This window comes from Adiantum capillus-veneris, chromosome 4 (assembly GCF_014529385.1).
Source record: "Adiantum capillus-veneris isolate H3 chromosome 4, ASM1452938v2, whole genome shotgun sequence".
NCBI lineage: Eukaryota > Viridiplantae > Streptophyta > Polypodiopsida > Polypodiales > Pteridaceae > Adiantum > Adiantum capillus-veneris.
This window is the reverse complement of record NC_140934.1, coordinates 94,984,012-94,998,346: the sequence shown is the minus strand read 5'-3', so window position 1 is coordinate 94,998,346 and position 14,335 is coordinate 94,984,012. Positions and strand designations below refer to the sequence as shown.

The 14,335-nt window shown below is 43.7% G+C and overlaps 2 protein-coding genes across 2 annotated transcripts; both read right to left on the bottom strand.

Annotated features, from left to right (window-relative positions):
- Window positions 1-45: 45 nt before the first annotated feature.
- Window positions 46-2,861, bottom strand: LOC147459631 (LRR receptor-like serine/threonine-protein kinase RGI5). The gene is made up of 3 exons (XM_086510847.1): window positions 1,513-2,861; window positions 661-1,070; window positions 46-509 (listed from the first exon to the last, which is right to left on the bottom strand). Exons 1-3 carry the CDS (start codon window positions 2,859-2,861, stop codon window positions 46-48), a joined length of 2,223 nt encoding a protein of 740 aa, XP_086366973.1.
- A 70-nt stretch (window positions 2,862-2,931) lies between these two features.
- LOC147459630 (uncharacterized) lies at window positions 2,932-5,507 on the bottom strand. The gene has a single exon (XM_086510844.1). The coding sequence runs from the start codon at window positions 4,129-4,131 to the stop codon at window positions 2,938-2,940; it is 1,194 nt and encodes a 397-aa protein (XP_086366970.1). The 5' UTR covers window positions 4,132-5,507; the 3' UTR covers window positions 2,932-2,937.
- Window positions 5,508-14,335: the final 8,828 nt, after the last annotated feature.

Sequence of the window (14,335 nt, the reverse complement as noted above, 5' to 3'; positions counted from 1 at the left end):
GAATTTTTACAAGCGCTCTGTGATGTCTAAGAATGGAGTTCACGGCTACGAATGGAAAGGGGTCAAAAGCTGCTTCTTTTGGGTTAGGAATGGAAAGGGGTCAAAAGCTGCTTCTTTTGGGTCTATCCGGTGAATGAGTTTCAAGCCTTCAATAGAGGAAGCTGCAGATCCCGAGGACAAAACTTGCACCGCCTGCTTCATTGTTGGTTGCTGTTTTGGACTTGTTTGTGTGCATTCCAAAGCCAGACGAACCAGCTCCTTCATTTGATTGATCTCATTTTCTCCAAATGTTTCTTGCAGGCGCTTGCCCACTATAGCGAGCATCTCATCAGCATCATACTTGGCAGCAATCCATTGAACTAGTGCCATCGTCGTGCCCTCATCTTCTTCACTGCTGAATTCTACATGCCCCTCCTCCAAAGGCCTACGCCCACTTATCAACTCCATCAAAAGTATTCCATAGCTGTATACATCACATTTCCTTGAAATGTATCCAAAGGATGCCATTTCTGCCAAAACAACATACAAGTAGTGAGGTAGATTGACAAGCCCACACTAAGCATGTAATGCCCACACTAAGCATGTAATGCCCACAGGCAGGTAATTAAGATTTAGAAAATTTGATGTATAAATGGAACTGTCAGAAGAGTTTTGATGTACCAGGAGCCATATATCCAAAGGTGCCTTTCATATTGTCAGTGAGGCTAGATGTTTCCGTGGTAGACACCAATACTTTCGCAAGACCAAAGTCTGTTATGCGAACCTCCATGTTTTCATCAAAGAGTATGTTCTGAGGCTTGAGATCACAGTGAATTATTGGGGTAGGGCAGTCATTGTGAAGGTAGAGTAATCCTTCTGCAACACCCATTGCTACTTGCAAACGAGCTTCCCATGAGAGCCCTCCCTGATCTTGCCCATGTAATTGGTCATGTAGACTTCCATTTGGCATGTACTCGAGTATCAAAATGTTGGCATCCAGCTGATTGGAGACGTAACCCAGAATTTTGATCAAGTTCCGATGCCTGATCAGTCCCACGGATTGAAGCTCTCCAATGAAGGACTGAATTGAGCTGTCTCTCAATCAACAAAAAAAAAACAGGCACGAGTACAACATGAAGCTTTTGAAGTACAAACAGATTTGTGCAGTGCTGCACAAAAGGAAGGTTGTGGGTTCATGTTGCACAGGCACTCTCAGGTAAAGGGATACCTAAATGTCACTTGGTTTGGGCTTGTGTTGTCGGGGCTCTTGTCATGTTCAACTTGCAGATTTTTTAATTGTTTTTCATTGTGGTGTTGATTGGGGCCACTATTTGATCCTTTCATATCGCAACTTAGGTCTAACACTAATTTGTGGTTAATCTCTCTAATTTCCTCTTGTACTCATTCTGTTACCCGTTTTACTTCAATGCCTGACTGAGGAAGAAATGTCATGAGAGTAGTCGCTCAACCTTTAATAGGATTTTGTGATGGGAGAAGTGAGTGCAGAAACTTTCATTTGAGATAACAACCAACCTGTTGTCCAGATTGAATTTCTTGAATGCAAGTATCGTTCCATCCCTCAAGGTGCCTTTATATACAGTTCCTGTGACTCCAACACCAAGGATATTGTCCTCACTAAAGTTGCTGGTTGCTTGCTGGATATCCTCCAAGGTGAGTCTCAAGTAAGGATCAAAATCCCAACTGGCTCCCACCAGCTGTGATTTCCCTTTTTTGAGAGTTCTTCTGCAACAGTGAAGCAGAATCAAGATGGAAACAATAACAATGAGGAAAACGGAGGCTGACGCTACAATGCTCACAATTTTCCACTTCTTGTAAAAACCTTCTGTGGTAGAACTGATGGTGCACGTTTGATTGACAGCAATGCCGCAGAGCATTGGATCACCCAAGAAAGATGTCTTCGTCAAATTGCCGAAGACCCCATCATCAGGAATTTTGCCCTGCAGTTGGCTGTTGTAAGACAGATTGAGAAACCTTAAGCCTTTCAAATTTGCCAACTCTAAAGGAATTGTTCCTGACAAAGCATTGGAAGACAAGTCTAGCTGCTGCAAAGGCTGGAGAAGGCCCAATTCCTCTGGAATGCTACCGTTTATCGAGTTGTGAGACAAGTTAAGGTCTATTAAACTAAGCAGCCCCCCTCCAAGTCCAGAGGGAATGGGCCCAACTAACTTGTTTTGAGACAGGTTTAAGGATTGGAGGTCTGCACAACCTGCAAGTCCGGAGGGGACGGGACCAGAGAGCTGGTTGTAAGAGAGATCCAAAGTCTGCAGAAAGGTCATGTGTTGAAACTCTGAATTTGGTATTGGACCAGTCAAGAAGTTGTGTGCGAGTTCGAATGAGAGGCAACTTGTAGCAAGACCATCAACGATTGAAGTGGGGATTTCACCTCTCAGCATATTGTTGCTTAGGGAGATTGATCTGAGGTTGGTACAATTAGAGAGTTCCAAAGGTAGCTGTCCTGTGAGCTGATTGATGGATGCATCAAATCCCTCCAAATTCCTGAGGAAGCCGATGGAAGACGAGATGGGCCCTAGGAACCTGTTGTCATGTAAGTTGAGGTAAATCAAGGTGGTGCAATTGAAGAGCTGATTCGGGAAATTGCCTGACAAGGAGTTGTGCTCAAAGGCGAGAGCTTGGATCGAAGCTAGCATGCTCAGCTCTTCTGGAAGGCTCCCTGTAAACTGGTTGTTGTTAAGATAAGCTTTTTGCAAGGAGGTGAGGTTTCCTATCTGATGCGGGATGCTGCTGGTCAATGAATTGTGCTGTAGGTCTAGCTGGCTGATGAATTGGGCTTCGAATAACCTCGGTGAAATCATTCCTGGCCGACACAATTGCATCAAGTCTAGCACTATATATGTTTGCATAATGCTACATAATAACGATGAGGAATTTTCATCTTCAGAAAGAGGAATTTGATGCCACTTGTGAATGAGAAGAGATTCATTTACCTGAAATATTGTAGTTGAAGCCCACAAGCAGATAATCAAGGCGGGAACAATTCGCCAACGATTCAGGGATTGAGCCCGTAAGCAAGTTAAATTCGAGGTTCAGGAATGTAAGATTTGGATGGTGCGATCCAATATCATCCGGTATTTGTCCAGTGATGAGCATTTGGCTGATGTCCAAGGTGGATAATGCAGTGCAATTTGCGAGGACGCTGAAGATCTTGCCAGTGAATTTATTGTATCCGATGGATAGGTAGGATAGTTGTGAAAGCATTCCCATCTCCTTTGGAATATCTCCACTCAGGCTGTTGCTTACTAGAGAGAAAAATTTGAGGTTGGGACATCCCAGGCCAATGGAAGATGGTATCTGACCAGAGAAGTTGTTGTCAGGGAGGCTGAGGAAATTCAGCAATGAGCAGTTGCCAATAGATGGGGGAATGGGCCCAGAGAAGTTATTAATGCCTGCATCGACCCTGTAGAGCGTCCCAGTAAGATTTCCAAGCCCTGATGGGAAGAAGGAGCCTGTGAAATGGTTGTTGGAGACATTCAACAGTTGCAGAGAGGGGCAGCGCGAGAGCTGATCGGCAGGGAGTGGACCCGAGAACGAATTCTCTGCAACGCTGAGGAAGAGGAGGCTAGGGAAGCAAGAAGTGGGGAGGGTGAGGGGGCCATAGAAGCTGTTTTGGGCAAGAGAGAAATAGTAGAGGTTTTGGAGCGTGGAAAAGTTGGAGAGGGAGGGGAAGGTGCCAGAGAGGAGGTTGATGCTGAGGTCGATGTAGGAGAGGGCGGGGCCGAGGCGGGCGAGGTCGACAGAGACGGAGCCGTGCAAGGAGAGGTTGTGGAGGTCGATGGAGAGGGAGGAGATGAGGTCAGGGGAGCCATTGGACAGGAATTGGCACGAGATACCAGTCCAGTTGGAGGTGCAGGGGTTAATGGCGGAAGAGCTGGTGTTCCAAGAGGCCAAGGCTTGAAGTGGATCATTGCTGATGGCTAGCTTGAAGGAGGAGAGTACCTCAAACACCAATTGCCTGCTTATGCTAAATTCTTCCTCATCTGCGCTTATTGTACTTCCCTGTAGCTGCATGCCCACTATCTGCATGCACACTATTGCTAATGCCATACCTTCTCTGCCCCTGCAATTCCGCATATTCCCCATCACAGCAACTTGACGTTCTTTGCTGCTGCACATGCCATTTGAAACCAAAAGGCCACGGACGGTCTCTAAAAAATAAGGAAGGTTTGAATACTGTGAGAGTATTACATACTCAGGACAATCACATAGCTCCAAAGAGAATCAAGCACCTCAAGGTGGACCCGTCCCCTCGTTCCTCAAATAATAAGAAGGTATTATGGGGTACCCAATCCTAGAAAATATTTTATTAATAGGAATCGGCAAGGATCCCCTCGCAAGCAGCCGATGACTGACGGGGAGGCAAGGCGAGGCACCCTCAATGGGGCATGAGGCTGCAGACGATATGCGAGGAGGGGCGCAAGCTTCAGACGACAAGCGAGGAGGGATGCCATGCGTGCAGGGAGAGCTGATTGCTGAGCTGCGCCAGTTCACATTTTTTTATATGTGACGTTTGGTATCAGCATCAGCACTGGCCGGGTGTTGGACCGGTTACACGAATAATTTCAAAGTCATGATTGTGCACCTGACTGCATTCAGTTTCAACCTTGGCATTGTAGAGTGGAGAAATGCGTGACATTTGAGATTCCAGGGAATCTGGTGTGCTATTGAATATACTAACAAACGAGCCAGTATGTCACCAAGAAGTATCACGCAAGTGTTGTAGATTGGTTATCCCAGTTCAAAACTCGCAGGATAGATCTTTGATTGAGGTCTCTTGAGATTGTTCCTACCACATTAAAACTTCCCTCTATACTTGGTGAGCCGAAGCTCCTCTTTTCAAATAGGGCGAGGGTATTGGGCATCTTGGCTCAATCACGACCATAGAATGGATATCTCTATCAACAATCGTGATAACAATTATCAATTATCAATTAAAAACCCTAGGAACAACGAGAGTTTTTACTTGGTGAGCCAAATCTCCTTTTTTCAAATAAGGCCAGGGTATTGAGCCACTTGGCTCAATCCCGACCAGAGATTGGAGATCTCTATCGACAACCATGATAACAATTATCAATTGTCAATTATCAATAAAAAAACCCAAAAACAACGAGCTTTTCAACTTTTTCTTATGCAGTTTTTAGCTCTCAATTCCGCTTTTCCGCGTTGCTATAAACGATTTTCAGACTCAACCTTGGGTAACAGACCCTCTGAGAATCCGAAACTTGAAAGGACTTCATATGTTGTTGGGTCCCGTTGGCAAGTGAAGATGACAGAGAGTAGAAGACTCATATGAGAAGGGTTCGCAAGGTGCCATCGAGGAGGAAGCAAACAATCAACTCACCACTGACAAGACGCGACTGTTGACTGTGCCGAGCTCTAGCACTTCGACACGTGTGCATGTGGATGAAGCATTGGTGAATTGGAAAGGGCATGTTCTTGCGGCGATTCTAGCTCAAGATGAGCATAAAACTGCCTCAGATACGACATGGAGATGCGAGAAGACCATGCTTGCACAAGAACTTAGTAACCGTGATCGATCCAAGCGCTTCGACATGTCAAAGCAGAGATCCTAGCTATGGCAAAAAGCAAGGTCAATACTAGCACGAGATAAGATGGCATTGCGTGTTTTTCCTCTCCAGTGATTTAATATTTACGTAATTACCACAAATTTTGTGCGATCACAAGGTCTTATTGACACATTTACATAATCACACTTAACATGATCACAAAGAAGCCGGTTAAGAGTAACTTGGAAACCTACAAAAAACCCGTCGGGAATTTCAGTTTTCCTTGTGGGCCCGTCGGGCTTTTAAGTTTTCCTTGCGGGCCCATTGAGAAAACCAAGAAGCTCGGCAGGGCCGCAAAATAATATATATAGGACCCCGATCAGCGGGCCCATTGGGTGTTATTCCTTGAGCCATCATTTGGGAGAGAGAGAGAGAGAGAGAGAGAGAGAGAGAGAGAGAGAGAGAGAGACGATCGACTTCGCATGTACGTCAAGAGGAGAGAGGGAGTTGTGTGGGAGCGTACTCTGCGTCGCAGTGCGCGGCAATAGTGGAGTACCTGACCACACGACCCGGACATGTGTTGTATGTGTGTGTATGCGTTGTGTGGTAGCGTGCTTTTTTTCTATTGCACAATGGGAGTGTGTGCGTAAGCTGTCCTACGGAACAGTGCTTACCACGGGGGCATCACCTCGGTGACGCGGGAAAAATGGTGTCTTTGTGGCAAGCATTGGCTCAGTGTTTGGATACTATGTTGGTAACTCGACGATTCTAGTATCCTTATGATGAGTCAACTTCCCTTCCCTTTCCAACAAAACATATGGGTATCGATCAATAACGCGTCTATATGATGCTCGTATGCAAGCCATTATTTTTCCTTAGATTTGAGCGGCATTCGATCGGTAGCACGGTTAATTGAGTGTCGTTTGTTAGAAGCATCTATTTTTGCATAAATGTGACGTTCATGTCGTTAACCCAGCCGTACGAATGCCATATAATTTGTATGTGCATGTGCAGTTCATTTTTTTAAGTATTAAGTATATGAAATACTTGGTCGGTAGCGCAGCCGTGAAGAGTATTTCATATACAAATGTTTGAATTGTTGTTTTTAAGTATTCTTATGAAAATATCCACTAGCTAATCGTATTCAAAAGAATGCTTTATACATCAATCACCATCGCTATTTTAAATGCTACATTTACATAAATTCTATGTAAAAAAGTATATGCACACAATTTGCATGTTAAATATTCATTTTTATCTTTTTAAAGAGCAAGATGTTCTTTGCAATTTTCTAGCCCGGTTTATAGCTAAAATAAAATTGGTAGTATGTACGTCACAATGCATGTATCTTCCAAGAGGCATTATTTTTGAAGTGAATTGTGATAACGTGCAACATATAAACTCGGGTATTTTGTTCTATCAAAAAATTTTGAATTATTTTGAGCTTTTAACATGTTCTGTTAGATTTGGTCAAAATGATTATCAACTAGAATAAATATAATCTTGCACAATTTTTTGAAGTCTTTAAGTCAGTGTATACTTTGTTTGAACTAGTGTGAGAGTGCACGGTGAAACATATAAGTTATAAATTCACAATATGCTAAAATATTTCAGGTTTTTAACATGTATATAAATGAAATTCTTAAAAACTACTAGTTTGCTTTGCATTTTACACGAGTACATATTGCATTTTAAAGTGAAAATTGTTTCCAATGCTTATCAATATATTCGTGCACATTTCTTAAAGTCTTCAAGTCATGGTTATGGTTTGTCTGAACTAGTGTGAGAGTGTTAGTGTAGTGTGTAGCCATGAATTTGTATTTAATATGTTGTTTTTTATTATCCAGTACTAAAATGACATTAGATCAAAAGATAATTATTATGCGTGCCTAGGAGAACACATAGCGTAAGCTGTGAGGTGAAGGCCAATATAAGTTGCTGATTCCAACAGGGATTCGAGAATTTGACCCCCTCCACAAGGTTAGGACAGTGTTAGGCAATATGAAAGTTTGTTGCAGAGACTTAAAGGAAGATATCCCTCCTACCTGCGATATGACAAAATTAGAGCTGTAGGACAAATTATGGGAGGATTAGAAGGTCACGAGTGAAAGCTCAGGACGAAGCTTTCTTACCCAAAAGATAATTATTATCCGTGCCATTCGAAAAGAATGTATTTTGACAATATCATCATGTGTAGATGGTCGCATACAACAGATTAGTGGAAACGACATCTTCATTAAAGACCTCACTAGCGCTATATGGGAGAACACAGAGCGCAGGCTGCAAGATGAAGACCAATATAAGTTATTGATTCCAACAGGGATTCGAGAATTTGACCCCCACCACAAGGTTAGGACAGTGTTGGGCAATATGAAAGTCTGTTGCAGAGACTTAAAGGACGATATCCCTCCTGCTTGCGATATGACAAAAGTAGAGCTTTGGGACAAATTATGAGAGAAACAGGTCACAGGTGAAAGCTTAGGACCAAGCTTTCTTACTCAAGAGATTGAAGATGGCCGAAGATGCGCAAGCAGCTGTGGGTGACCGATCAGATGCGAGCGGCACCGACACAATCATTGCACAAAATTAAATGCCAAGTGCGCTCATCTAATTGGCATTCCCCACGAGGCCTTGGTAGAAGGTACAAGGATTGGAGCAGGCTCTTTTGGTGTGTGCACATTATACACCATCAAAGGCATCTCTTTCTTTCCAGAGCACATAACATATGTGGAAAAATTCTACGAAGGAGGGAGTGAGGCAAAATTTGATAGCTTCTAGACAGAGCAAGGAATACAAACACTTCACCTCTCCATTGTAAGATGCATTGGCTTTACCATTGAAGCTCCGTAGATCACAATATTTTCATACTACAATGGGGGCACCTTGGGGGACATGATGTATCGCTTGCCATTCGCCCATGGAGCGTTCAGATGCCACATGAACATGCTACAACACGGCTGGAGGTCATTGCCACCAAAAAATCAGCGCTTACCAGAGATAGAGACAACACGGATCAAAGCAGTGATTGAGCAGATGCTAACAATCTGTCATGCCCTAATTGATGGTGTTGCGGCTGCTCACTCGGTTGATATAGTGCACAACGACCTGCACCCTTTCAACATAATGTTTGACTTTACTCGCGTAAATAAACCCCGCATTGGTATCATTGATTGGGGAATGATGCTTAGAATGCTAGCTAAGTGCGTATTAAATAATTATCTGTATCCAAGTGGATAGTCGAACCCTGCAGTTTTGGAGGCACAGAAAGCAGGGGAAGGAGAGATTGCGAAGCGACCGTGGATTGTTGTAAAACTATACGGTCCACGGTGCACAGATGCGTACACAAAATCGAGTGACATTTATGCATTAGATTATCTATTCGACATGTTGATAGATTTTTGGAGTGTAGTCAAAAAAGTTTATTTCCCAGAAGAAGTATTTTACCGCCACGATCAAGATGTTATGAGGGCTATTCAAATAAAAGTAGACTATTGGATGAAGTTAAGAGAGCGGGAAAATAGAAGAAATACATCTGATGTTTTAATATTTTTCAAAGAACATTTAAAGACAGACCCTAATCCTGTCCAATGACCGCATGTTGAACTTGCGTCATCTTTTTACTCGCCCTAAACATTTTTGTGATATACATTCGTCTTGTTTTTTGGGTATTTTATTTGTATTGAAGTGTCTTATCTGGTTTGGGGTGGTTCACCTCATTGAGTCATGTCTTGTATTTCACTCGGATCAATTGTCTTGTATTTTAATTGGATCAATTATCTTTAGTCATTTCAAATTTATCTTGTTGTCCGGGGTATTTCAAATTTGTCTTGTGGTTCAGTTGGTTTCGTCAATTGTGATTTTGTTTAGTCGCATCAATTGTGATTTGATTTAGTCGACCTACGACGTCTTATGTAGTGGACGAGATGGATCTACTTTGTGTATCTATGAGTATTGAATTGTGATTGCTACAACACAACATGGAGATATCGACGCGCGTATATCGACGAAATTAGCGGGCGTCGATATACGCGTCGCAATGTGCGTCGATATACACGTGGAAAGGATTTATTTTCCACGCGTATAGCGATGCAAAAAAATTTGGGAAAAAAAAGCAAAACCCGCAAGCAACAGGGGCCATTTTTGCCTGCGCTCTGCTCAAATCTTGGCCTCCACCTGCTGCGCAGGTATTATGCCCCCCCCCCCCCCAACCCCTCTCTCTCTCTCTCTCTCTACATCGTGTGTGTGTGTGTGTGTGTAGGAAAGAGAGAGAGAGAGAGAGAGAGAGAGAGAGAGAGAGAGAGAGAGAGAAGTGTGTGTGTGTGTAGGAAAGAGAGAGAGAGAGAGAGAGAGAGAGAGAGAGAGAGAGAGAGAGAGAGAGAGAGAGAGAGAGAGAGAGATAGAGAATTAATGTATACTTAGGAAATTAAAATTAAAGAAAAATAATTATAGAGAGAAATGAAATGAAATGTTATATTAACGTCTTTGAAAGTCCAAAGTGACCTATGAGACATGAGACAAGAAAGTTACAATGTGATGGATCTGATACAAAGTCAGAGTAAGAAGATGACAAAATAAAATATTATTGAATCCTAAACTGCTGGGTATGGACTAAACGGCTAAACCAGCTAGCTGGGATAGGTAGATCATAGGAGATCCAGCAGCTGTTGCAGGCGGATCTCATCAATCTCCTCCATGGTCAGTAGTCTGACCGGGCGTTATGCATGTCGAGCCAAAGTGACCTAGCTAGATCCTCTGATGCAGCCTCTGTCGATGTTGTGTAGTCCTCCGTAGTCGTGGACGTCTAGATCTCCCTAGCTCAGTCGCTCATTCGATCAGTAGAGAGATAGGGAAGTAGAGAGAGAGAGAGAGAGAGGTAAGTAGAGAGAGAGAGAGAGAGAGAGAGAGAGAGAGAGAGATAGGAAATAGCTAGAGAGATAGAGAAAGAGAGTTATATATATATATATATATATATATATAGAGAGAGAGAGAGAGAGAGAGAGAGAGAGAGAGAGAGAGAGAGAGAGAGAGAGAGAGTAGGTAGGGAAGTGAAGAGCGAGACAGAAAGAGAGATAGGAAAATAAGGAAATAGAGAGAGAAAGAGAGATAGCGAGAGCGAGATCGAGAGAGAGAGAGAGAAAGAGAAAGAGAGATAGCGAGAGTGAGATCGAGAGAGAAAGAGAGACCGAGATCGCTTTTTTGAGCAAGAACCATGCAAGGCTTCTGAATCTTTCTCAAGTTGCTCATCCATCTCCACATTATCTTCTGGCTTGGACATGGAGGCCCCGTCCAGTTTACAATTAGGTAGAAAACTTTCATTGGGCTGAGAACTTCCATGGCTTGTGCATGTGGTGAAAAAAACACCAGGATGGGCATAATATCCTTGGAAAAACCTATGCAAAAAATTGCAAACAGACGGAACATTACAAAAATGACAAAAATGGTTAATATATGATTCATCAAGTGCGGCATTGGAAAGCTTTCTCTGACAGGCTACCTCGGAATGGAGGCAGGTGGGTTCGTAGACAGAGAAGAAACTATGGAACTAAAAGAGGCAAAGGGGTTTTGTCTGCTACATGCATTGCCATGTACACCTGGGAGTGCACTTATGTGTCTACCCATATAGGATTTGACCAATAAAGACGAGATTTTGACCCGGTGGTCCTGATCTCCGTACACCTCTGGACCGAGGTGTACGGAGATTGGGCAAGACTAGAGAATGCGAGGTAATTTACATTGTGAGGAGTATATATATATATATATATATATATATATTAAAACAACATTCATAATCATTGTAGATGGCAACGTCATCAACTAACATGGAGGAAAAGATTGCATGCTCGTGCACGCTCTGCAAGTATCAAATCCTGTGCAAGCGTAGGATATGTAATGAGCATGTGCACAAGTACGGAGAGTTTGCTAGAGAAATCGTACAGAATCTGCGATACGACTCCTACGAAACGGGCATTGATTTCCGCGACATAGCACGTACATTTGAGAGAGAGAGAAAAAGATTATGCGTGAAGGTTCGACCAATATAGAGCCACGGATGGAAGCAGAAAAGGGATTATAGACAGAAGACGACGGCATGGAGGAGATGCTGGATGCCTTCTTCCAGACAAGCGAGGAGAACGCGAACGAAGCAGCACCAGAAGCCATGCGCCTATCTCCTGAAGACATGTTGAGAAAGTTGGCACGTCAACCAATCTATGAAGGCGCCAAAATATCTGTGCTTCGTACTTGTCTGGTGTTTTTGAATCTTCAGTCAGTGTACGGGTGGTCAGATGCAAGAGTCACTGCTTTGTTTAGGTACGTAATTTACAAAAGAGATTTTCCGATTGCAACGGTGATGTGCTCGAAGAGCTTTTTAATTTAATGTGGCTTAAACAGGTTATTGTGGGAGCAACTTCTCTCGGTTGGCAATGAAATGCCCCCCTCCAGGCCAGACGCAAAGCAACTTTTGACCTCAGTTGGCTTGGACTACAACAAGATTCATGCATGTCCAAATGATTGCATTCTTTTTCGCAATGAATTCGTAGATTGTCTGTCGTGTCCTAAGTGCGGAGCAATGCGCTACAAACAAGATGCAGTTGGCGAGACAGTGCCAGCTAAAGTGTTGTGGCATTTCCCTATTATTCCTAGGATAAAAAGCATGTTTCGTTGTGGTTCCATTGCAAAGTTGATGCGGTGGCATTCTACAAATAGATCCACTGACGCAACATTTAGGGTGCCCGTTGATTCGAGGGCTTGGAGGCACATTGAAGATACCTGGCCACATTTTAAGAGTGAACCACGCAATTTGCGTTTGGGTATGGCAATGGATGGAGTCAATCCATTTGGCTTGAGAAGCTCGTCATGGAGCACTTGGCCTGTGTGCCTTATCAATTACAACCTCCCGTCGTGGCTTGCTATCAAGAAGGGTCATTTGATTTTAAGCTTGATTGTACTTGGTAAGTTCAAGGCAAAAAACATGGATGTTTATCTAGCTCCACTAGTTGACGAGCTCCAGGAGTTATGGCATGGGATCGACATAGCAGATGCGGTTGAACCAGTAGGACAATAGCATGCAAGGATCCATGGACTTCTTATGTGGACTATGCATGATTGGCCAGGATACGGAGAAGCTTCTGGTAATGGTTATTGATTTACAAAATTCTCGCTATTCGCAAGCCCTTTGCCTTGGCCTGATTCATGCTTTAATATATGCAGGACTAACAACTTCGGGATACAATGCATGTCCAATGGGCAGTCTTTGGATGTGCGCTATTCTACCTCTCTTCGAAAGACAATTTATCAAAGCCACCACCGTTATCTTCCAGATGGCCATCACTTGCGCGAAGGCCAGCTTGGTCGCGTCCAATGTCGTCCTATGCATGTACAAGAGTGGCGTTGCCGATGGGAGAAACATGAGGGGCAACCTGTTCCAGGAATGAAACGTTTGTCCATTCTCCATACGTTGCCGTACTGGGGTGATCTACTAATTAACCATTTGTTGGATCCAATGCATATATTCAAGAATGTGGGAGAGCTCCTCTCGAAGACAATCATGGGAATGAAAGACAATCGAGCTTCACGAGATGATTTGCAGTCAGTTGGAAAGATGCCAGAGCTGTGGCCTTTCACCAATGCAGCTGGTCAAACAAAACTTCCAAGAGCGCCATGGGTATTGCTAAAAAACGAAGAGCGACAAGTGAAAAGGGTGATTTCAGAGTTTAGGATGCCAACAGGATATATGCGATGTCTCAAGACAGCATTCACCCGTGACGATCAACTGTCAGGGTTGAAATCGCACGACTGGCATAAGTTCTTGCAATTCATTCTTCCAATTGCGATCAAGGGGTGTTTAACGGAGGAAGTGCGGACCTGCATATACAAGATTTCAGAGCGAGTGTGGTGGATCTCTTCCAAGGAGATACGGGAGGAATCTATTGCAGTCGCAAGGGATAACTCCATTGAGGCAGTTTGTATGATTGAGAAGTATCTACCCACGAGCTGCCTAACTATCCAAATGCACTTGCTCGTCCATGTAGTAGATGAGGTTGCAGTGGCAGGTACAGTCCACAGCCGTTGGATGTTCTTTCTAGAGCGGTTCATGAAAACACTTAAGGGTTTTGTTCGCCAAAAAGCGCGTCTAGAGGGGATCATGGTAGAAGGATGGCTGGTGCAAGAGTCTCTTGTATTGACGACCGAATTTCTATCCGTTTCTGACCCAGAAATGCCTCGACTGTGGAGCGATGAGGAGGATGCAAGACTGGTGGGAGAGGAGCCGCAAGGGCAAGGGGTGCCGAAGAAAATGAACCTGGCCATGCGAGAAAAGATCATGAAGTTCTGTATACTAAATTCAGCGCCGATGCAAAAATGGCTTGAAAGGTACGAAGAAGAGAAAGAGAGACGCAATCTAGAGCGACAGGATTTCAGGTGAAGTCGAACGACTAGAGGCTTACCCTTGCTAGACTATCTCGCTCCTATACCCGAATTCCCTACAATGGCATGGTTGGACAAGACAGTGAGAGCAGCTCGACAGATCGGAGAACCCATATCTCTAGAAGAGGAAGAGCTGGCTATTGGATGTGACTGGAAGTATCATACATACATGGCACTGTGGTCGCATGGAAAGCATTTCAGAACACAACAAATTGACAGCAGAAGAAACACGTTTGACAGTGGGGTAATGGTTAGTTTCATGCAAAAGAGCATGGCCAGTGCTAGAGACACGAATGAGAGCACTAGCAATCTGGATTACTGTGGTCTGGTGTCAGATATCCTAAAAGTAAGCTTCAGGCGGTTTGAGATGTTTTTGTTGGATGTGAAGT

Coding starts and splice junctions, on each gene's coding strand:
- LOC147459630 (XM_086510844.1), bottom strand. CDS start 4,131: ATGTGCAGCAGCAAAGAACGTCAAGTTGCTGTGATGGGGAATATGCGG.
- LOC147459631 (XM_086510847.1), bottom strand. CDS start 2,861: ATGCAAACATATATAGTGCTAGACTTGATGCAATTGTGTCGGCCAGGA. Junction 1,071..1,512: donor AAATTCAATCTGGACAACAG/GTTGGTTGTTAT, acceptor ATTGAGAGACAG/CTCAATTCAGTCCTTCATTG. Junction 510..660: donor CTTTGGATATATGGCTCCTG/GTACATCAAAAC, acceptor TTGTTTTGGCAG/AAATGGCATCCTTTGGATAC.